Source organism: Leptosomus discolor, chromosome 18, assembly GCF_034619465.1.
Source record: "Leptosomus discolor isolate bLepDis1 chromosome 18, bLepDis1.hap2, whole genome shotgun sequence".
Classification (NCBI taxonomy): domain Eukaryota; kingdom Metazoa; phylum Chordata; class Aves; order Leptosomiformes; family Leptosomidae; genus Leptosomus; species Leptosomus discolor.
Genome location: NC_141408.1, coordinates 11,312,446 through 11,337,163, shown reverse-complemented (window position 1 = coordinate 11,337,163; position 24,718 = coordinate 11,312,446). Strand labels below are relative to the sequence as shown.

General features: G+C 48.7%; 1 protein-coding gene across 1 annotated transcript in view; it reads left to right on the top strand.

The window, feature by feature from the left end:
- Positions 1-23,708, top strand: part of LRRC75A (leucine rich repeat containing 75A) — a 91,096-nt gene extending 67,388 nt beyond the window's left edge. The window contains exon 4 of the mRNA XM_009961447.1: positions 23,123-23,708. Coding sequence (XP_009959749.1) covers positions 23,123-23,708 — 586 coding nt within the window. The remainder of the gene's footprint in view (positions 1-23,122) is intronic.
- Positions 23,709-24,718: the final 1,010 nt, after the last annotated feature.

The window sequence follows — 24,718 nt, the reverse complement described above, 5'->3', positions numbered from 1 at the left end:
CTCCTGCAACAAACAATCTCTTCAGCGCATCCAACACAAATCCGATGTCAGTGGGTGGAGGCTGGAGCAAGAATTCTGCAGGCTCTTCTCTTCATTAGAATCCCATGTGTGTGTATGTGTGTGCGTGCACAGCAGGCGTGCTGGTAGCTGCTGCAGAAGAGCAGAGAATTTGTAAGCTGGAGACCTTTGGGACCCATGAGTGGGCGATCTTTTCTGTCTGTGTCAATGGGGCTTTATTTTGCTCTATGTTAACGTGGCCATCCCGCAGATCAAAAGGGACAGAGCAGCAAAGTGCTTTCTGGCATGTGGAGCAAACGCTACAAAAACCAGACTGGGATATTGCCTGGTGCTGTGATTTCAGGCTGTGTTGCAAATCACTCTGCTTTAGCAGTGGGAAGCAGGCAATTTCCAAACCTCTCTGCTCTTCCCTGCATGGCCTGAGGCTTCATGCAGGTGTTTGAGATGGAGAAAAGCGAAATTCTGGTTCTTGGTGGTTCTTCAGGCTGCCTGGGGTTGGGAACTGAGGCCATCAGGCTTCATCAGTGGGATGCTTGACCCTGGCTTACAGGTAGGGTCCTGCGTCTCACAGGAGGATGTGGGTGAGGGACAGAGGTGCTCCTGGCCATGGTGGATCTTCTGCCCTTTGCTGGGTCATATCGCAATGACCGAGGTCTGCAGCCTCGTGACACCTGTGTGGTCACTGAGTCTATAAATCCTTGTGCTGACATCCACCTCCGGAGTTAAATACCTGCTGCAGTGGCTGCGATCTGGTGATGGCTCAAAAAGATGCATCACCCCCCCAGGGTGGGACAGGCTGTGACCCTCCGCAGCAGGGGGCTGCTGGTGTTTGCCCTCGTCCTCACCCAGGCGTGTCGTGGCAAAGCTCCCAGCCACCTCCGGCTGTCCTTGCGTTGGCTGTGGCTGTGACAGAGAGCTCTGTTTGTCTCCGAGATGATTGCAGTCTGGATGCAGGCGGAAAGCAATTCGTTTCCCAGGGCAGGCACTAAATACCAACTGCTGTCTGCCTGTGCGTGGCAATTGTTAATAAGAGCTCTACTGGGGCGGAGCGGAGCTTTTCCCTGTGTGTATCCTGCAGCATTAGAAATATTGTGGTTATTTACCACGTTGCTTCTGTTAATTGCCCTAAGAGCACAAGACAGGCCATCTCCAAGCTTATTGTACCCTATTTTTGTGATTGTCTGTATCAAGAGGGCTGGAAATTGCAGTTTAATCTCTGAGTATTGCTGCAGTTCAGCACTCAAATCCCAGCCTGGCTGAGGCAGACCAGACTTCCCTCTGGAAATACTAAGCAACCACTGAAAGTGTCTTGCAAGGTGTCTAATGTCTGGTTGTCCCTTGTCACTGGACTACTTGTTCGCCATGCAGGAGGGTGTCCCTGGGCAGCAGGTCCCGCAGAACTGTTTGATGCAAAGAGGTGTCCCTGCCTGAGCACCGCTAACTGGGAACGGTGGGGGTTAACCACAGGGATTGAGTAATCCTCCTGTAATAGAAGGATGACTTAATGTGATGGGAAGACCTGGAGAGACACAGAAGAAGTCAGAAGGGAGCTAAGATTTTGGGAGAGTGGAGAGCAAGGGGAAGACGAGCAAGACAAAAAAATCCTCTCCCTTGGCTGCTGTCAGAGATGTGCTGAGTGATTTTGCAGCTCAAGGCCGTGTCCAGTCTGCCCCGGCGCTCCATCAGCCGGCTTGTGCATTTGGCATCCTACTTAGCTCAGTTTGGCTTTTTGCATGGCCTTTCTTCTAAGGCATCGGTCTCGGACTGATAAAGCACTTTGCTCAGTCTTACTAATGAATTGCCCCAGTAAGGAGAGCAATAGCGGGATGAGGGGTGGTGTTAACCCCTGTATCAGGCAGACGGGGCTGACTCAGCCCACGTGGAACAAATCCATTGCGGAGTGCTGAGGGTGCCTGGCCCACAGGCATCACCTACAGCAGCTCCTTTGGGAGACAGTCTGGTTGGTTTGGTCTGGTACACGCAGCAGTCGGCCAACAGACGTAAAACCAGAGGATTTTCTATACTTTGGCAGGAACGTTTGGAAACTGTCGCAACGCTGAAGAGCATGGGATGGGGGCTGTCTTGCAGCTGCGCTGTGATGGGCTGCTTGATATGGCTCTTAGCCACCGCAGCACGGTAAAGGAGCTGGTTTGCTGTGGTTCAAGGCATACACCCTGGCGAAACAAAAAAAAACGAAAAGAAAGAAACCTTTCAAGGTACCAGGAGACAATAAGGAGTTGGGAGAAGTATTTGAATGTGGGCGATTTTACAGCGTGTATCCCAGGAGTGCGCTTTTCATCACCTCTGTCCTTCTCACCTCTGTCTCCTCCATGGCCATGGGGTGTTTCCTACATAGGCCAATCTGGGAATCTTTGAAGTTAGTCAAGATAGGACTTTATATCTCTTTTGTAGCCAGGATTGAAACAACCGTGATTTGAGCTGTCACCTTTTCTGTTCTCAGTGCTTCTCTGCATGTTGCTTCTTCTGCGCTCCTGCCTCTTGCACTTATTCCCTTCGGCACATGAGTGACTGGAAGCACAGTGCCTTCTGTGGTTTTGCTCTCTGATGGTCTATGTGGCTTCAAAACTGCCTGGTCAGGGACTGCTTTGTTTGTGCAGAGTCTGTTTTCCAAGATAGCTGATCCAGAGCAATCTTTTGGGGCTGTTTCTTTGCATGCACGGAGGTAGCTGGCCAGAATTTTTTGCTCCACACTGGCACCCCGGCAGATGGGTTTGAGCAAGAGGGGTGGGCAGGTTAAGCCTGGGGTTAAATACGGCTAATCCCCTTCCCCCCAAAAAATCGAGATGTTGGCGAGCAGCGGTGGCTGCGAAGGTGCTGGGCAGCTGCCCCATCCCCACTGGCGCCAGCCTGGCTGTCGGGAGCTGGCTTATCCCTGGGAAATCAGGACCCTTTGAGGACACCCCACGGAGATGCAGCTATCTACAGCCAGACTTGTGTCACGGCACTTGCTCCCCCTTGCTATGTAGAAAATCTGATGAATCTCCTCTCAAAAATGCTGTTTAACATGAAGACATCCCATCCGGTGGGTCTGGCATCTTGTGACCACGTGAAAACTTGAGTGAAACGTTTTGTCCTTCTTGTGGGAACGGCATGTGATGTCGGAGGGGACAGGATGAATAGACCAGCCATCATCCACTGCAGGTCAGCAGCTCAGGCTAAGCCAGGTGGGAAGAGGGGAAAGATTTCATCCAGTTGGAGAAAGATAGATGTCTGCTGAATGAGAGGAATAAAAAAAAAGGCTAAGTCATTTTAACATCAATAATATACAGCTCTAAGCGTCTTTTGCTTTAAATAATGCTCTTCTAAGGCCAGTGGGGTATAAATCCCAGGGCGTTAGGTTGTCCCTGGTGTGCACTTTATCCCTGAATCAGCGTGTGCCCGTCAGACAGGGAGGGATGAACCGGACAGTGCAGTGAGGATGCTCTGAGCTGGCTTCCCCCAGCTGAGCAGCCAAATGAGTGTGCCATCGTTACAGCAAAGCTTCAACATCAGCAAGTAGCAGGCTGGGAAAAAACAGAAGGAGTTGCTTTTTCACCCAGCTCCCACTGCCGAGTGATGCTGAAGGGCCCAAAAGCCCAGAGAGTTCAGAAAGGACTTAAGGACAGCTTCATCAGTGGCCGTTAAACACCCTAGTTTAGGCTCAACTTCTGGCTCAAGAAGTCTCTAAAGCATGGGAAGCTGGGAGGATTTGCCAGGGAGGAGTGATTGAATAAAGCTCTAGCTCCTTTACCTAAACATCAACTAACATCCAGACACAGGATCTGGACTTCGTAGACTTTGATGTGACCCAGAATGGTTATTCTTTTGCACTCATGCTGGCCACTGTACTAGCATCAGTGCAGTGCGGAGGTGAGATTTTTCCAGGATCCTGCCATTCACTTAGAGCTGCAGAGCCTCGCCCCAGGCTGTAATTCACCTAACGCATCCCTGCCCTTCTGCCTTGAGTTTTCCGCCCGCATCATCTGTCTCCAGCAGGGCAGACCTATTTCTGCTTGCTCGTGTGCTCTGGAGAGCCCTCAGCAGTTAAAAGGGCAGTCCTCGGAGGAAATCTGTGCTGAGACTGACCTGAGACAGGATCTAGGCTGGGAGAAAAAGCCTTTTAGATGTCATGCAGAGGGGAGAAGCACTCCGATGCCGATCGAGCCTGGGGTGTCCCCCTGCCAGGGTCCCTTGACGTGGCAGCGCACATCAATCTGCTCTAGCTGTCAGGGTGGCCTGTGTTTCACGAGAGGCTTGAGAGGAAAGTGCTGTGACGTTTGTTGTTGAATTTAAAGTCAGAGACACTGGAATGACCTTTGGCGTGATGAAAACAGGACTAAACGGCGAGCAAATTAAATGCCTGTGGCGGGGGGAAAGGTGACGCACTGCAAATCCGGGGGAGCAAATATTTATGGGGGCTGTGATTAAGAAAGAATTCTGCAACACACTGTTCATGGCAGTGAAAGAAGCTGCCGTCCTGTTTGCTTGTTGCTGCTGTTCAGGAGGAAATGGATTTCTCCTGCACCTGTCAGACCTGTCAGGTCTGCTCCCCCAGTTTGCTGGGAAGTGTGGGCACTTTGCACACCCCAAAGCACACCGAACAGGGAGGGTAAGCACGTGGTGAAATCACCCATTTTGTTCCTCGTTTCTACTGAGTGTTGTCTGGCCACCCGATCAGCAAGTTTGGGATGGAAATGAGTTATTTTTGCTGAAAATTGCAGCAGCATCTGGGAGGTGGGACTGTCGCTGGGCACTGCTCAAAGTCTTCCCAGCCAGGGCTGCTCGCCGTGGGGCTCTATTTGTGCAATGGAGATGAAAGTACTGCTTAAATTTCCCCGATGCTCAGCAAGTCGAAATCATCTGGCTGAAATCAGATGATACATCAAGCTGTTTGGTGTAGGCTAGCAGGTTACCCCTGGGCTGGCACGGCTCTGGAAAGCACGGTGCTGCGACCTTACTGCCCAGGAGGGGTTTGCTGGGGCAAGGCACAGCCACCCGTACCTGCGTGCGTGCGTGAGCAAGGGATGTTGTGCCCCTTCACACACCAGACCAGTGCGTTCAGACACTGGAGCAGGCTTCCTGGAGAGGTGGTAGCAGGGAAAAGAGAGTCAGGAAAAGATGATGATCTCTTCCCCCTGGTATCCAGTGATAGAATGCGTGGGAGTGGTTCAAAGCTGGGCCAGGGGAGGTTTAGACTGGACATTAGGAAGTATTTCTTTACTGAGAGGGTCGTTGAACACTGGAGCAGGCTTCCTGGAGAGGCGGTGGATGCCCCAAGCCTGTCAGTGTTTAAGAGGCGTTTGGACAGTGCCTTAACAACACGCTTTAACTTTTGGTCAGCCCTGGAGTGGTCAGGCAGTTGGACTAGGTGATCGTTGGAGGTCCCTTCCAACTAAAATATCCTATCCTATCCCATCCTATCCCATCCTATCCTATCCTATCCTATCCTATCCTAATTCCATTCTGTTCTGCTCTGTTCCATTCCATCCTCTTGACATCTAATGGAGCTGTCTGAAGAAAGGTGCATCCCAGCTCCTGCACCAAGAGGGTTTATAGCATGTTCATGTTCAGAGTCAAGCCTTAAGCTCCAGGCACTGCCAGCAGCGCTGATAAACCCCAACAGGTAAGAGGGCAGCCACGAGGTTGGTTATATGGGGTTCATTTGCTGCCAACACAGCACAGCTTCCTAAGCAACCTCAACCCTGTTTCCCCTAAAATCTCCTGTGTGTTAGCAGTAAGCATGAAATAAGGGAGCAAGGGAGCACTCTGATGAAGCAAGGGAGCCAGGGGAACGCTGGACATTCTCCTGCTGCTTCGGCTCTGATGATAGTTGGGCCGATGAGATGTGGGGCAGATGACTTGGTGATTAAACAGGCCAAATCCCATCACTGCACATCCAGAAAAGCCTTTTTGGCAGCTGATGAGGAGGCACTGAGAGTGCTTCTGCTTGCAGAGGGCTCATAACCATGGGAAGGGAGCACGGTGTCCTCACTTTATCAGGAAGTACCATGGCTGCCCTGGGACTCTTTCAAGACCTTGTGACATGGGTATGCAAGTAGATTATTAGGGGCAGAGCCTGGGTATGGGTTTGCAAGCTCTCAGCAAATCTGGGGAAAACAAAATCTAGGCAAATGGGATGATGCAGCGCTCGGAGCGCGAGAGCCAGAGACACCAGCTGCAAAGGAAGAGAGATTTTGTGCCGTGAGAGGTGGGATGAGCATCTGTCTAATCTGAAAACGTCGGCTGGAGGTTTGGGGTTGCCGGTCGCTAGTGGAGGGAGCGATAAGGTCCAGCCGTTAGGGAGAACGTGGCTCAGCAGCAAAGTCTAGTTCTGGTGTCTCAGATGCGTGGGGTTGGAGTTTTGGTATAATTTGGCTTGGAAAGAGGGCGTTTGCCTCAGCCCCTGAGAGCTCACTGCTGGTGACAGTGCCCCTTTGCACGGCATGTGCCTCTTCTGCCTCCTGCCTGGCAGGGCTGTTTTGAAAGAAGGCAACAGCCAGTGCTGATGTTGACTGGGACCCAAGTTGACGAGTCCCACACCGGCTGTAAAGCATCGCTTGGGATGGGCAGAGTCATGTCCTGCGGTGGGGCTCGACGCCCTTGGGTTGGTATCTCCTGGTTTTGGGTGCTTTGCTGGGCAGCATTGAGGATCTCATTTACCGCGTTACAGAGCACAGGAGATGCCAAGGCGTGGTTATTATCCCTGCGACTGTTCAGCAGATCCAAATGAGACACGTCTCAGATAAGGCTAAATAAGCCTTCCCGGTTATGATCTAGGTTCCTGTCCTGCGTTGGTTCTGACCTCTATTCCTGCGACGCATCCAACTTACTAAACCTTTTGGTGCATAACCAGCTGCCTCCCTGGCTTCGCCTACCTCCTCCAGCATCGGCACATCCCAGCTTGGTCGGTCTGTCTCCCTCTTCTGTGCAGCAGAAGGGTAACTGCCGGTGAGCTGGGGTGGATGGCGTCTCATGGCTGTCGTTTTGCTGGCGGAGGGGTCATCCCTTACGGCTACATAACCGCGGCGAGGCTGTGTCTCCTTCCCGGGCGCCAGCCGAGCTGCCGTGCCAGCCCCATCACACCTTGCTCAGTCAGAAGGAGTTGGTGTTAGCAAAGACCTACTTTTTAAGCTGTTGGAGCTAAACTGTAAATAATGCATGTGTCTTGAAATGCCACCTGGGTAAGTGCCACAGGGCAAGCTGTCACGTTGGAAGGGGCTTAAGTTTTTCCATTCACTCACTCTGTAAAGTGAGCCCTGACCCTGTTCATTGCCCTCCACAAGTTGTCTGGGTTGCTTCAGAATTTAAAACAATTAAGCCAAACCACAGAGTACTATTTTTTTCCCCCACTGATGAATATTGACCCTGACAAATGCTTGAATTGCCTTTGCTGTTCCCTCATTGAGCAGATGACCTGAAAGCCAGAAGTACCAGAAAATATCCTAAAATGAAAAAAAAAATCTGAGGCTGGGATGAGGTGGTGTACAGCAGCAGGACATCCCTTCCCATTTACTTGCTTTTCTGAGCTTGCTCACGCTCTTGCTGCAGCCTTAAACACTTCAGGTGGTCACAGGCACTACCTGTGATTTAAAACCTCAATTTCAAGCTGCCCTCCTCCTTCCTCTCCCCTCCTGCAACTGGACTAAGAATAACCCATCCTGCTGGCACCGCTGCGCTCCCACCTCCTTGCCCTTAAGTGTTTGTGGTCCCCTAAATATATTTTCTAGTCCCATGCCTGATTAGAAAAGGCCTTTGACTGTGAAAAGTGTGAGGTTTTTTAATTATTTTTTTTTTTAATAATTATTCCCCCACTTCCTCTGCTTCTGAAGGGAGTGGAAATTAGGTTTGCTTTTGACACATGGCAGCAATTATTTAAATCTAGCCTCACAACTTGGGCTGCGGATTGGGGAACGAACTAGTAGAAATTGTTATTAAATGAGGGAATCAGCTGGTGAAATAATTAATCCACACACACGCGTGCTTCCTCCCTGCCTTGGAAGTCTTCCAAACACCCCGTGATTATTTGTCTTGTCTAAAACAGCCACTGCCTTACTCCATTTTTAGCCAGTGAAGGGCAATTTGGTTCCTTGCCTGGGGCCCTGGAGGCTGCTCCCTCACTGGGCTGGTCTCTTGCCACCGTGCAAGAAAGGCTTCGCTCCCCCAAGCAGTGGTGCCCATCTCATTACCAGCCAGCCTCGGCGTGGCTGTCACCCCTGGCTATATTTCCCAATTAGGAGAATCAAGCTTCGTGATGAAGCTTTGATAGAAGCTTTTAAAGATTTTTTTCAAGCCCTTTCACATCGTGAATCGTTAGCGGTGGAAAATGGAGGTGTTTAGTGAGCTCATCCATCACTTCGACTCAGGGTGAGTTTCCACATCCCACGCCCGCCGCTGCTCTCTTTGAATGAAAATAATGCTTTAAAATAGCTGAGCGAAGGGGGATGGTGACTGGAGCACTGGAAGCGCCACTGCCCCTTGCTGCCGTGGGGAGGAGAAGGGCTGGACCGAGGTTTTTCAGCACGAAGGTTTTGGATGGTGGCAGCAAGGGACACCGAGGTGCGTTTGGGCTGGATCTGCATGGTTTCTTCTTTCTTGTGTGGTGCTGTGGGGCTGGCAGGAGTGGGAGAGCCCACGTGGGGAGGGTTGGGCCGGAGAAGGCTGCGAGCCCTGCGCGAGGAGGTGTGAACAGCAGGGTGCAGGGGCGCAGCAGGGCTGCAACGAAGCATGCGAGTGTGCTGGCACTGCTGGAGCTTTCCTGGCACGGGCCCCTGCCTCTCAAGCCCAACCTCCTTGCAGCCCTTGTTGCTCCCATTGCTCATAACCAATGTGTTTCCATCTGTCCCCCGCTCACCCCGTGGGTGACCCAGACACAGACCTTGACTCATCCCCTTCCAGTTTGACGCTTCATTGTTAGACATGCTCATGGGTGGTGGGGTGGAGAAAAAAAAAAAAGCCCCCTTGGCCACGGGCCGAGCATCCCGCCAGCGCTCAGGAAAGTGCAGAAGGGTCTTTTGCATCTCAAAAGAGGCTGGTTGGCACCTCCAAGAAAAGGGAGACCAAATTGCAGAGTGCAGCCCCTGCCCGTGTTCAGTTCTCAGCTTTGGCTTTTGCTTGTCTTGCCAACACGCAGCAGCTTGTGTTTTGACACATCTCAGTCCCTGAGAAATGGGGCATTCAGCCCCAAGACTCATTTCTTTTGTCTAGCAACGTGTAGCCCGTAGGGGCAATATGCTCTTCCAGGTGTTTCACCCTCCCCTTGCCCAGGCTGAGCACCAGACTGGGGAGCTGAGATTTTGAGGGGAGGAAGCCATCCTTGTGTGCTGACCTCCCTGCATGCTCAGTCTCTCGTGAAGGGCACTTCTCACCTTGCTGTTGCAGATGAAGATTATTCCTCAGCAGCATCTTGGCTAAGAGAAATGCCCATCTGGAGTGAGTCCTCCCCTGCGTTTCCCTAGTTTAATCAGTTGTTGGGTCATGCTGGCCACTGACTGCTAAAATGTGGCTCATTATCCTGAAGGTGATGAGTTACAGACTTGTAGAAAATAATATATATATGTGTGTTCACGTAATATGGACAAATTACTTACCTTGGGAAGATTAGTCGTCAGGCTGATCTCTCCAGCATCACTCATTCCCCTCTAATAGCCAGCTCAGGGCATAGTGACATGAAACCTCATCATGACGGGTACAGAAAACAGGGAAAAGGGCAAAATGTTTGTGTTCAGAAAGCTGAACGGGAGAGTGGGATTGGTTTGTGGTTTTATTGATACAGCTGATCCCAGGGCCTGTCTTTTAGCAGAAAAGCAAGTAGGTTCCACAGCCAGTCAGGGGAAATTCAGGGGAGGTTTTTGTGGTTTTCCTGCTTGTCCGGCAGAATTTGTAGTGCCACAGGGACTCGGGAAGCTGGGCAGCACTAATGTTTTGCTGTAAAGACTTTTCTGTTGTGCCCAGCTGAAAAGGCAGTCTTGGCTGCCAGCTTCACCTCCGATATTAGCTCGGTTTTCATCTTTCTAGGGGAGATGAACGCTGAAATCCCCAACATTAGCAGGGAAATAATGTGCCAAAAACAGTGAAGTGCTGGGGGAAGAGGGGGTTTTCTTTGGGCGGTTAAAGATACTCGTCGTTGCCTGTTTTCTTTTGTTTGGCTTTGCAGCCTCAGAAATGGCAGCGGCTACTTTCTGCTGACCCTGGGATCACGGAAATAATTCTGTGAGCAGGTAGCAAAGCTTCACGAGAAACTGTGCCCAGCAGGAAGAGGAACCTATGGGATGCAAATAAAGCAGGTTCACCCCCCCTGCTCCAGTGAGCAACTTTCTGCTGCACTTACAAAGAGAGGAGGACAAGGGGAATATTAAATCTTCTCATTGGAAGAAAATATGAAAAAGCTACAAAACCCATCCCTTTTTCTTCTGAAGACATGAGCAGGGAATTAGTAGTGGATCAGGTTGTATCCTGTTATTACTCGTTTGGTGAAAGCTGAGGTTACAATGGTCGCTCTGTTCTGCTGTGCTGAGTGGGACCTAATCTTTTCTGTGCACGTTAATGCAAAGCAGATTGCATCTCCCAGTGCAGGGAGGGCTCGGGGAAGCAGGCACACACCGGTCAAGTCTCGTTAGCTTAACGCTGCCTAATCCCCAGGGTTCTCATCCCTCCGTGAGTATCGTATGCTCCCGCAGGGAAGCAGGATGGTGATGGTACAAGCGCTTTCTTGGCCAACGTAACGCTTGTTTATTGAAAATGACACAAAACAGAACGTTTTTCCCTCGATAGATGTGCAAATTACAATTAAAAACTGCTAGCAAGGCCAAACATCAGGTGAAAGGCATTCACCATGGCTGTCTCAATTTGCCTGTCTCCTTTATTTGGCAGCTGGTTATTCTTGCAGCCGAGACCTTCTTGCTGTGTAGCTTCTGCTGACTTAAATGCCTGAGTGCCCTGTGGTCAGTAGCCGCTCGTGATGAGAGCTGAGAGGGGAGGTTCCTGACCCCGTAGACGTGGTTGGAGGACACCATGGTTGGAGGACGTCCTATGGGACGGCTGCAGGCTTGTCCGTCCTCTGCCCTGCGTGGGGGAAGCACTGAGTCCCCCCAAAAACCAGCTGTTTGAAACGTGACTGCGGTCAGGCTGAGACAGAAGTAGGTGGTTTCCCTTTGATCCGCCTCCAAGAGCATCAGGACCCACGTCGGGACTCAAACCCTCTCTTCGGACACCGGAGGTGTTGGGATGGTGGCAGGAAGGGCAGGGTTTGCCTTGACATGGAAGATGTGCCAAGGATGAGGGGGAGCGAGGGGAAAACAGGGGGTGATATCAGCTCCCGGCCCTGGAGAAAACATCTTCCCAAACAGCGTGAGGGACAAGCAGAGACCCTGGGAGCCGGGCTGGCGGCTGCATCTTGTGCTCTGGCTCTCATCAGAGCAGCACAGGCAACAGGGGACTTCTGCCTGCCTAAACTCTTCCAAATGTGATCTGTGCTCCAATAAAATAAACAGTTTAGGGAAAGCGAAGCCCCAGGCACACACTTTGGCAGCTGATCACTCCCTAATTGCAGGAAGAGCAGTTGAGAAAGGGGTTTTTTTTCTTCTTTGGGCTGGTTTCTGATGAGAAAACGGGGCTGGAGGATCAGAGTTGAAGCTTCTCTCCCCTCATCACCTCCCCCAGCAAAAATCCTGCATTCTTCCTCTTTGTATTAATGGAATTCAACTTATTTCAAGGAACAGGAAACACAAACAGCCTCTACCAAGTGTGAACCTCAGACCTTCAGCAAAAGCCGGTTCGGTTTGATACATGCAGTTCTCTGCACACTTTTCCTGGGCTTTTTTTGTTGTTTGACAGCGCCAGGGGCAGGTTCGAGGGCTGTGGGAGGTTTTTGGTGGACAGAAGTAAACCAGAGCAGATGCGTCTCAAGCCGCCCTGCCTGATTGTGTGTGTTTACCCCAAAGCTCCCTGGGCACTGGAAAGGGAGGGAGATAATTAACTACAGCCCCTTTCATCTGCAAATAGATAAGATGTGTCAAAACTCATTTGTTTTTCTCTAAAATTTGTAGCAAGGGGGACAGAGAGGGAGCAGCCATGCTCTCCCACCCCACACTGCGGGGTCACATCCAGCCTATTTGCGGGGTCGTTCCTTGCAATGATAAGATGAAGCGGTAACGAAACCAAAGGGAGAGGCTGAAATGAAGGATTTCAAGCAACCAGCCAGCCTGGTTTTGCAGAAGGGGCTGGAGCCTTGCCTTGCTCCATCCATCCCCATGGGTCTCCCATCCCTCACCATTGCAGCCCCTTCCTCTTGCCCCTCCTCTTTCCTTTTTCCTCCTCTTTCTTTCAACTCACCAGTTTGGAACTGTTTTAAACGTATTGGCAGCAAATTGTATGCTTTTATGAGCAATTTACTGGTGATTTCTCTTCCTATGGCCTCTTTCCTTTGGACACTGAGGACTAAAACCTAATTCAAAGGTCCTTTTTTCTAGTCAAACCCAAGCACATCAGCCTCCTTTCTTTCTAGTGGGGAGTAACTCATGTAAATCCAATGGTTACTTGGGTATTTTTAATACACTCAATCATAAAAATCCCTTTCCAAGAGTCTTCTCAGCCTTTCCCCCCCCCCCCCCGCCCCGTGTTAGAATCTAAAGAGAATGTTGTTTATTTTATTGCAAACTATTGTTTGTTTTAATGCAAACTTGAAAAATTTCTTACACTGGCCCAGTTCTTTTCCAGGAGGTCGTTTACAGAAGCAACAATCCCAACATGTTGTTTTCTTTTAAATTCTTGATTGTTTTTCTGTTGGCACTTATGCAAATTGCCTTTTCTGCAAATGCATGTTATTAGTGGGGCATCAGCTGCAGTTTCTTATTACACTGGAGTAGAATTTGTGGGGAATATTCCAGCACAGTTTCTTTATAGGAAAAAGCAGGTTACTTGAGAGCAAAATGTATCATAAGGAGGAGTATATAAATACATTTCATTTTGGGAGGCAGGAAAATGCAGTACTCCAGCAGCAGGACATTTACATTTTTTGCAATAAGTTAAATAGAGTTATAATTATAGCGCAGTCTTTTGATGGATCCCAAATGCTTATTTTTAGAATTTTGTTTAGCAGGAAATTAAAAACAAGTTGGGAAAAAATCCCTGTTCGTGTAACGCATAAATAGTGGTTCTAGTGCAGAGCAAAAGACCACCGCTTCACTAGATGTTTGAATCCAGCCTGCTCGGCTCTGGACCATGACAAGGAGCTGGCTGTGCGGCATGCAAATGAGAGCAGTTCTTCTGCTTAATTATCCCTACTGGAGATATTTATCAAGTTGCTTCGTCGGCTAACAGTACTTCATTTTCCAAGAAGCTTTTTGCTTTTAAAGGTTTAATTGGGTCCTTTTACTAAATACCACAGAGATGCCGTGAAATTATGATGCAGGAGTCATCTCACGGCTGTAGGCTGGTGAAAGCTGCAGGGAAGAGCGGTTTGCTGATGGAGCTTGGCCATGGGGAGGTGTGGGTGCTGTTTTGTTTGGTTTATCCCGGATGTTTTGTTTGATTTAACCACTGGACCTTCTCTGGGGGTACCATCATAGGGCCCCGTCACGGGCTATAAGTCACCAAATATCCACCGAGTGCAGCTGCTTCTCCAGCAGCCTGGGTGTGAGCCCCAGCAGTTGGACCCAGATGGATGTTCCTTGAGTTCCCAGGTAATGGAGCTGTGACTTCCACTTGGCCAATATCAGATTTACACGGTTTGGACTGAAAACCAAAAACATTGCACATTTTTTCCCCCCTTTTAAATTAATTTTGATAACTTGTTCAATGTGTTTTGTTCTTTTCTGTATACTGATATTTTTCTCCTCAGCTTCCAAAATCAATGCAGCCTTTGCACTTCCCACAGCTGATGTGCCCCTGAAAGACGGTGCAGAAGCCAGTTCCTGCCTGCAGTTTTTGCCCAAGCTGCCTGACCATCCTTCCCCTTGGTTTCCCTTCTCCACTCTGCTAGCACAAGACTGAGGCACATCAGCCGTAGAAAGGGACTAAATATCGCATTGCCAAAATGCTTAATGCAAAGAAAAGTTCTGTCATTTATTTCCCTTCCTCAGAAAGATGCTCTAGAGTAGAATTAGAGGCATTTTAGGAGATGTTAAAATAATTTAATCTGCCCAGCCCCAAACAGAGACTCTTCTCTGTTTCTTCTGTTCTGTTTTTCTGCACTGTTTCTCCCCAAAGAGATGTTCCACCCCATATATCAGATTCCTTCCTCCATGCACACGTTATTTTGAATATTAGGATGCTTAGGTGCATTTAGAGCCAGATCTGGGACTTCAAAGTCTGAGTGCAGCTGTCCAAAGCCACCATCAGCTCTCAGAAGACTCAGCTCATCTGACATACCCAGCAGAAGAGCTGAGGGCTGTGCTACGAGTCGGGCATCCGATGGCACGGTGACATCTCATCCCTTCACCACACCAGGGATGGGACAGCACTCCATCCCCCGCAAGCTGGGAACCCATTTGCAAGGTGCAGTTCGGGAGCCGTGTCCCTCCTGATCTGGGTTTGGGGTGTTGTGCTGGCTTTTAGGCACTAAGGGCTGGGTGACGCTGCTCCCTAGTGGATGGCTCTTCATCAAACGGGTGGAGATGAAGGAGTTGAGGCTGGTGGAAAGGGTCAGCACTCATCCAGGGATAAAAATGACTTTTTCTTCTTATTTGTATCACAGGCTTTTAAAATTTAATACATGTCCATGGAGACATTACACAGGCATGGAAAGAAATGTAAATCAAGGATGCTTGACTTCATCTCACCATGGAAGGATTTATTGATCAAGGTCTTTCTAATGCCAACAGTCCTTCCACTACCCCACTGTGGCCAAAGCCACGAGACCCGTGTCAGTTCTCCTGGTGCAGGGGATGCTCTTGGGTCCTCAGAAATTACTCTTCCTATCAAATACCCCATGCACTTACCAAGCTTTGTGGCTGGAATAGAGGAGGAACAGGCCTGTGTAGCTTGGTGAGGAGCCAAGGAAAATTCAGTGGGATTTGGAAAGGAAAGACGTGTAAACAAAGAGCTATTCCTGGAGCAGCCCGTGCACTTGGGCACACAGAGGAGATATTGCTGCAAGCAGCACACACGCAGCGACCAGCAGCATGCAATGCTGGGGAGCCTGCTGCAAGAGAAAACTTTAGCATTCCCTCCAGGTATGCTTTTAACAAGACGCTTAAAAAAAATGCTGCGCTGTATCCGAGAAATAGCCCAGTGTTTGGTCTTGCAATGGCCATTGGAGATCCTCTTTAGGGATCTTGGGGGATGTGATTCCCACAGAGCATTCCCAGCAGCCACAATTATTTTATAAATGGCCGTAATAAAGTTAATTTTGATGTCACACATCGGGGACAAAATTAGGAGCAAAGCCCCCATATGACGAGCGGCGTGATCTGCCCTTTCTACCCCCAAATCAAATGGCACTCGCTGGAGGACTGGTCTGGGATTTTGATAGTGGGGGAAGTAAGTTAACAACAGGGATGTCTAGACTTTATGATGTGAAAACTGCCAACCTTAGCAAAACTGGGAAGGTTCTTGGAACAAGAAGAGACCAAAATAACTGATTCCCACTGGTACTTTCCCTCTTTAACAGTAAAGACCCAAGAATTTTTTATGGGTTTATTGGTAAGCTCTGAAGGAGGTTTAAAGTTACGTATTTTTATCTTTATATATTTAAAAATCCTCTTTACCCTGAATCTTTCTAAGGAGACAAGTGAAATCTTTCCAAGCTATTCATTTGTAAAGGTGGTGAAAAACAGAGACTTTGAACTACACTGTTAATAATCCTCTAAACCTTTCGGTGGCGGTAAACAACGAGCTAAACCAGCTGATGACTAATCACAACAGCACAGACACGCTGGTGTGTTGACCAGTAAAACTTAAGGCTGAAGTAAAAGGTGAGCATGAGCTGTGGTGGTCCAACGTAGGAATCTTGTGTCTCTGAGTTTTGAAGAATTTGGCAACTTCGGTTCTGATCTGGGCTCGGTCTACGTTATTTTTGGATTTCATCTTTCATGTTTTGATGAGAGCTAGGGTTTTGTAAAACAAAAGAAAGGAAAAAAAGGGAAGTATTCAACCAGACAGCATCACAAACCTGTTAAAAGGCTGAGGTTTTTTTTAACTTAACTTGGGAAATACAGTCTTTTCCTTGCCACTGGCATAAGTAGAAGCATTTTTGCTCTGGGACTGTATTACCTCTCCCTAGTTTAAATAAGGAGCAGATGCAAAACACACATACAGAGGCATGTGTGGGCATATTTTTATATCCCCCAGCCTCCTGACATAGCCTTTGGACCAGCTTTTCAGGGTCCCACAGCCATCGCTGTTCAGCAACGGGCTGCTCACACAGCATCAGCCCACCAGCCCTTGTCCAGGCTCCTGGCGAGGAAGCAAAAGGGCCCCATTTTAGTGAACTGTAGAATTTCTATAATTACACTCCAAGACATAGACCCAGCCAATTTTACTCTTTTTTTTTTTTTTAAATCCTAACATCACTTTTGATGTTATCAGCCACAGCAGTGCCGTGTCCGCTTTGGACCTCCCACAAAGCCCTTGATCTCAGTGACATCCCAGGGCTGGAGCTAGGAGGTTAATTTGAGCTCTGTGTACACACTCCGTCCTTTTATCTGCTGGGAGTATAGGCTTTCAGCATCAGTGGGTGTCCCTCAAGTCACGCACTGAGAGACAAAATCTATTCTCATCTTCTCTGTTTTATTCATCCTTAGAGTTATATATACATTATAGATAATATATTATTATATGCGCTTCAGTCACATTCCTTATTTAAGCTAAATTGTTATATTTTCTTGGCTCTGTTCCTCCTCTGAGGCTGGGGGAGCTTTTGTCAACAGAGTACATGCATTTGTTTGTATCCCTTCCCTCCACTTCCAAAATATCTATTCCAGTGTTTCAGCGGTCATCATTTGAAGCAGGAGTAGGGACTTTGAAAAAGCTATTTAATACATATCTTTGATACCACTAGTATTTCAGGGCAAGTCTTTTATCTCAAGACTACGTTTTTTCTGATGATTCATTATGTTCAATAAATTTTTGCTGACATTTTTGTATATAGTTTTCTCTCCAGTGATATCATATAAATTTCTTACTGTAATTCTTCACTGTAAGGGGCTGCATCTTACTTTTTCTTGAGCTATTCCTTTGCCCTCCAAGGAAGTGGCTCAATAGCCCAATTATACTTCATTACATGACACATCAGCATCTCATGTCCCGATTTGGGCAGTGCTTTACAGCAATGTCATGAATTTAAAGCAAGAGGAAATCCCTTTCTTTTAATTCTCTTTGATCTAAACATCAATATTCTTGTTCAGGGGAACATTTTATGATCTGATTCAATACTGCATGCAAAATAGCTTTTGGTTCAGCATGAATGTGTATAAATCAGCATCCTGCCAAAGTGTCATCAGGAGTTTAGTGCACGGTTGTATACCCAGTCCTACCATTACATTCATCAAAACCTCATATACTGTTTCCAGCTGGGAAAAAAATCTGTGTCTTCCCCTATGGAATATCCTCATAAAATGTGAGGATGAAACCAAGTGGGTGTAACTGATCCTCCACTAAAGCTCGTAGGGATTTGTTTAATGGTAAGATCTTCCTCCAGAGATTTGGGGCCATTCTGTGGCAAACTTTATGGCAGGGATAAAAGTTTTTACAGCTGTTTGTTAACATAATATCCTCCTCATTTTCATGAGATGGTTCAGAATATCCACAGGACTATTTTTATTAAGTCATGTTTGGGGTTGGTTTGTTTATTTCCCGAGGGACAGATTGAGCGTGGGCTGCTGCAGAACAGCGAGCTGTCCCCCCGCACAAGCGCAGGGCTGCTCTGACCCGGTGGTTCGGGAGATTTCCTCTGCCTTTGATACAGACTGCAGATCGTCAGGGTGAAAAGGCTATTTGTACAAGATAATCAATCCGTTTCAGTAGGTATCAGCTAAATCCCTTTCAAGGGGAAAAGGATAGAGCCCTAGTGAGAAATTCTCTTTTACTTGCTGGCAGAAATTGTATGCATGCTCCAAGACAAAAAAAAAAAAAAAAAAACAAAACCAAATGTGAAGCAATATTGAAAGCAGCTCAAAAACAAAAAAAAGAGCTGCCCTGAAGTCATCCCCATTCCCCCCTTTGTTATCATCTTCTCAGTTTTGCTAAATTAAAGCCACAGTAGAAGTCCCACAAGAAGTTAGACGAAGGCAGGTGGGCAGCATCGCCCCATGCAGGAGATACCCATGCTGGACAAAACAAGGCTCAACCCCTGCATGCTTATTTTAGCTGTGCTATTATGTGGTTATCACTTATTCACAGGGATACTATGTGCTTCATGTGAAGCAAGATCATGCTATAACCAGCTTTGGTGCTCAAAGAGTGCAAGACAAGAGTAGTTTAGGGGTTTTTTTTAGGTGGGAAGAGCTTGTTACCAAGGCATCCCCCTGGCCCCAGCCTTGCTATACCTCACTCGTCAGGACTGCTTCCAAAAAATGATGTGGCAGTACATATGGGAGAGAAGTAGCTGCCAACATGTGAACACCAATTTTTTTTTTTAATACTAAATATACTGTTTCATTGATTTCTTTACCAATATTGCCAAAAAATTACCAGTAGAGAGAACTATATCACATTAACAGCTGTCTTTCTACCCACATACATGTTAAATTAGACCTTCTAAAGGGATAAGCATAGATCTTGTTGAATTACTGCGGAGGTGTGTGTTTGAGGTTTCAGCTAACCCAGCAAACCGTGAACTGCCACTAATAGAAGTGCCACGGCAGCAGTGAAATGGGTCTCCAAGGCACGGGAGGGTTTAGTGAGAGTCCACGTGTGTTGAGCACCAGGACGTTATTGACCTCCCCACTGGAGCTTGGCACCAGATCATTTCATAATAACTTTTGCCCTGTATGATCTGTCTTGCTATAAGGGGAAAAGAAACCCCAAACAAAAATGAACAACAAACTACTTATATTAAACAAGGAAAAATATCAGTAGTTTCGTAACTTAATTTTAAAAGCCCACTTGTTCTCTTGCTACCAAGGTGTGCTCAAGGACTGATTCCCCCACCTAGGTAAGTTATTTCTACTAGAGCTTCCAGAGCTGTTTGCCCCTAGAAAGTTTGAGCCATTTTCTTACGTTAAATAAGCTTTAAGACTAACCTAGCACTGTTAAAGTGAGGGCCCAACTCTTTGGATGAACGATGCTTAAATTGGATGTTTAAATCTGGGAAGACATCCCAGATATTTGTCATTCTCCCCATCTCCCATGGCTTCCTATCGAGGGCTACTGGGTTTGCTGCCCAGCGATGAGCTCCCACAGCCCAGGGCCTGAGGGACCCTGCCCCAGCCTGTGGCACAAGCATGGTCACAGCAGATAGCACTTGCTGAGCTGCCCTGGCTCGCTCGCCCAATGCCGTGTCCCAACACCTTCTTTATGCCAGGGCTGCAGTCAGGGTGATGGATCAAAATTAGCCTTGGGTCTCCCGGGCGATTAGAATTAGAAGGTTAATAAGAAGTCAATCAGTCTTCTTAATGGTGGTAGAGAAATTGGCCAACTGCTTTGCAAACCCACGTTTTTAAGGATGAGAAATTAATTCCTGCAGCTGCCGTTTGGGCTAGTGCCATTCGAGCATTTTTTGGGGGAGACTCGCTGTCTTCCTAGATCCCCCAATGCCCCTCCTGATCTCTCCTCTTCTGCCTGGCTTGAGTCTGCTCCAGCCCACAGCGATGTCCCCCCGCCAGCAGCAATGTCCCCTCAGCAGCAGCAACCACAACTGGGACAAGCTCCCCTCTTCAAACATAAAATCACTGAATAACACACACAGAGCAGCTGAGCAGTTTCTGGGGCATGAAGAGGGGAGGAAAAATTGATTTTCTTAAGGAGACCTTAACATTGCATAGCCTAGTTTAGGTGAAACTCAGTCATTGTGCTTGCAGCACAACAGGCAGGTGCCCTTCTGTTAGAGCAGGAGGGTTGCACCGGGCCACGTGAGCCTGTAAAGGGCTCAGGGAACCATAACTTTAAAAAAAAAAAAAAAATCAAATTCAGTTCTTTCCTACGGGGTGCTCCCTGAAAACAAATAGTTCATGTGAAATGACTGCGAGCCGAGAGCCAGGTGATGGTCCAGGCCTTTTGCACAGTTGTTGCGTACAGCTCCGATTTCGGTACCTGCTCGAGCGGAGGAGGCTCTGTGAAATTACCTCCCTTTCTGCCACAGTGCAGTGTCAGAGAGCCACGGCTTAAGTATAAATTGAAACTGGAAGAGAGCTTGTTTTCCTCGTGTTCAGCCAAGCCTTTAGATGGAAGTTGACTTTAATCCCAGTGTTTATCTGCATCCATTGCTTCCTTGTAATAAGATCTTGAAAGGGGGAGTAAGAACAAAGTACTGCTAAACAGACCGTGGAGCATAATCCAGCATCACCAAAGGAACTCTAAAAGAGATCTTTCACCCCTCCCAGCCTCCCCATCAGAACCTGCTTGGGATTTGTGAGATGTTTCTGGTCTAAAACCAGCACCTAGGAGTTTGCCTGCTCTCACCCCAGCTCAGCTGGGTCATAGCCAGGTCTCCGTAGCCAGTCTCTGGCCATGGGCACCCGGTACAGGGCTTTTGTGCCGTTCAAGAGAGCAGAAGAGTAGCTCTGGATTTGGAGACTCTTCTTAACTGGCACACAACCATGGGCATAGACCTTTGGAGTAAAGCTCTCGTTTTTCCCCTTATTTGAAGTAACAGTCTCTGGGCAGTCAGCTGTCATGGGCAGCTTGGAAAAACATGCCCAGAGGAGACAACAGAGCAGCATCTCAGCCCCAAGCCCTCCACAGCATTATGTGACCTGGCCAACATCTTAGCCCCAAGTGCAAGTGCAGTTGCTTTCTCAACCGGTACACATGTATCTGATGGCAGGCAGGACATCAGGACAGCCCTGCCGTAGTCTGTTCTGTATTTGCTGCTAAAACCAGCATAAGTCCTGTTAAGCTGGCTGCCTTGCTGACTGCCTTGCCCCACCAAACAAGCTGGCCTCCTGTGGTGATTTGGAAATCGCTGCCTGTTGAGGCAAAGGCAGGCAGCTAATATTGCACAGGGCTGTGAAAGACAGACAAGTGAGGCACTGCAAATCGCTCCGTACCCTTGGCAGAGCAGACACGCATGGCAGATCATCATCCATACGTTCACAATACTTGGTACAACCCCCACGCTCCCAAATCTTATTGCCCTCCTGATGACAACAGCTATTAGTCAAACTAGAGCACTTGGCTCATGCCCACGCACACACGGATTGCAAGTGCCACCCTTCACAGGGATGGGGGGGACACCTCACAGCACGTCCCCTTCTGCTGCTGGGCTGAGCCAGGCTTGCTGCTCTCCCTGGCCCTTTCCTAACACCTCGAGACGTGCTGGCTTGGAGCAAACTCTTTGACTATAGGCTGTAGCAATTCCAGCCTTCTGTGGTTATTTAGGAAAGTTATTCTGGTGATGATGATGATGATTTTGGAAAGTACACACGTGTGTGCACACGCACACACACACACAATTTTGGGGGGGTTTATTTCCATAGGAGCTGCAGGAATTTCACTCCTCCTTGGCTTGCAGGTCTCCAGTGCACCAGGTGGCCATGGCAAACTCCTCATACCCCGGTGGTGAAGGCGGGTATTGATCAGTCAACAATAAAATGCTTTGGCACTTACAGATAACCTTCATTTCCTTCCACCCTGCCTCTGTTCTAAGTCATTCCATCAAAGTCTAGTGGGGAGCTCCCAACGCCTTGCAAAGCTGCCTGTCTGTGTGCATTAGATATGAAGTTACGCTCAGCACAATTTACAACTCCCTAGCTGTGCTGCTTCTGTAACTCCTCAGAGGAAAAGCCCAACGCTTACCAGCTGCCTGCCTCCCACCCCCAGACCACAAACAGCTCACGGCTTGGGGTGCGTGTCGTGGGACCAGCTGTGAAACATCTTACTGGGCCGTGCAAGAGAAATTTCAAACGAGGTGCGTCGGCACTTGAGCATCTGCGCAGCGGAGGCGGTGGGCTTGCTCGGCAGTGGGCACTGCTCAGCAGCTAAAAGAAATGCGGTGTTGGTGCTGGGTTGCATTTTCAGCTAGAAAAACCAACAGATGCTGGGCAGGACCGTTCCCCGGCTCAGGCTGTAACGAAAGGCGAAAGCATTTCTGCAGCTGGCTGGTTTGGCGTGAGGCTTAACGCGTGTGCCACTGCTCCGGATGAGACGTGAGCTCGCCAAGTTGACGTGAGCAATTAGCATGCGTGAGGCTCCTGCCGCCTCCTAATTCACTCAGAATAATTCATTAGCAAAAAGTCCTCAGCAGCACTAGTCTGCCGACAGGTCCTCATTGTAGATGTGTTCTTTGATTCACTTTAGAAGATAAATTGACCTGTGAAACTCCAGTCTAGCTCATGCTAATGAGTCTCTGTAGGGCCATCGTGAGAATTAATTTATTTATCTAAGGATTTCTCCATAGTGCTCCTCTCCTTGGCAGCTAGACTGAAGAGACATAATAGATCTAACACACTGGAACTACTAGATCAGATCACCCAGCCTTGGAAGTGTCTGTGCTACATTTGCTGTCTTGGGCTAAAGTTCTGGCTTGGGGGTCTCTGTACAGCCGAGAGGACAGTGTCCTCCTGCTCAAAGAGCTTCATAATCAGCAGTGTGAGAAGTGTTACACAAGCACCAGCAATTCCTGTGCATCTAATCAAGGGCTTCCTCACTTTTTTTTTTTTTTTTTTTTTTTTTTGGCACCTTGAAAAGCAGCAGGATAGCCTCTTTATTCCAGGGTTTTGCAGTGGCTGTAGAAAAGAACTCTGCACTCTGAATTATGGGTTTTGAATATGGTCTTCTTGTTTCTGGCCATCCTCTATCAATAAACAGCCTTGAAATACCTCTCTGCCCCTCAACTGCACAGACACGCTCCTGGCCTCTACAGAAGAGGTGGCCAGCCCCAGTTGAACATCCTACCTAGATAACTCATGATCTTGCCCCCTCCAAGAGTGTCCAGGGAGCTCAAAGCGATGCCACCAAGCAGAGGTGTGTCCCCCCACATTAATGTCCCTCTCCTTTTCTTCCCCCGCAGCTTGAAAGCTGTCCTGATGGGGAAGCCTCAGGACAACACAGTGGACTTGTCGGGCATCCCGCTGACACTGAAGGACTTGGACCGCGTCACATCCTACCTCCAGCACAGCTCGGAGCACATCGACACGGTGGAGCTGTGCTTCACGGAGCTGACGGACGACATGCTGCTGCAGCTGCTGCCGGCGCTCTGCGTGCTGCCCCACCTCACCACCCTCTCCCTCAACGGCAACCGGCTCACCAAAGCCATCCTACGGGACCTCACCGAAACCCTGAAGGACCCCAAGAAGTTCCCCAGCGTCACCTGGATTGACCTTGGCAACAACGTGGACATCTTCTCCTTGCCACAACCCTTCTTGGTCAGCCTAAAGAGACGGTGCCCAAAACAAGGCAACTTGCCAACCATTCTGGAGTTCGGCGAGGGTCAGGTAAGCGATTTGGAGAGCCAAGACGGCCTGGCCGAGAGCCAGGAGGACCTGCGAGCTGCACCAGGCAAGACTGACAACATAGGCTTCCAGCAGACGGACAGAACAGTTGAGGCTGGGGAACTCCCCAACTCGGAGCAAGGTGCTGATACCCCACAGACATGATGGCCGGCTCCGTGGCTCTTGGGTGGGCACACTGAGCAAGACTGACTGGAAACCAAGACCTCAGCGCTGGAGGTCCCTACGGAGGGTCAGTTCACATGGTGGGATGCTTCGGGAGTCCAGACTGCTGCCTTCCTCCCGTACAATGAATGTCAATTTTTTTTTTTTCTTTTCAAAGAACACATAAAGGTGATCACATTGAATACTTCTATTTTATAAAAGCTGGCCAGGTATTTTTAAACATTAGTGATGTGCTGTGCTTTTTAACCTCTCAAAAATGCATCTCCAAGGTGGTCTAATACAGGACCCTTAGAAGAGCATGAAAGGGCCGAAGGTGCCCAGACTTTGCAGGCTCCCTTTCCTTAGCACTGGATCTAGCCAGACCCCAGCTGCTCTCCCACACGTGATGGACAAACAGCAGTCACCCCAAAGAGGACTGCTGCCAAGATAAACCTTTCCAATCCTGACTTCAGGAGTTGCTGATGAATAGTATATCTGCTGAGATACAACAAAAGTCTGATGACACACTAACCAGGTTAATATTGTGAGCCAGCCCAGAGGAACAGCTTTGCTTTCCTGATGCAGAGCTAAATCCTGGCCCGCAGCATGCCTGGACACTGCTCTCACCCTCCAGCCTTACCGAAATCAGGCTGGCAGTTGTGCCTGCCCAGTATTTATTCAGATGTAAAATTCAGTTTCCCACCAGCGGTGCTGCTGTAATAACTCCAGAGCTTTTAACATGGTGCCTGGAGCTTGCACCGACAACACTGAGAGTATTTGATCCATTTTGGGGAACGATCCACAAAATCTGGAGCCAGGGCTCAGCTCAGGTTCATTGCTGTTGCTGACAAAAAAAAAAAAAAAGACCATAATACTGAAGGTTTACAAAAGAAGAAATAATCCTGGGGTTCATCCCTGTATCACTGCCACTGAGGGCTGGGGGGGCACAGCTAGGTGGAGATTTAAAGCCTCAGAAAGGCTGTTGGGTCACTTGGCTGTGTCCATCCCTCCCG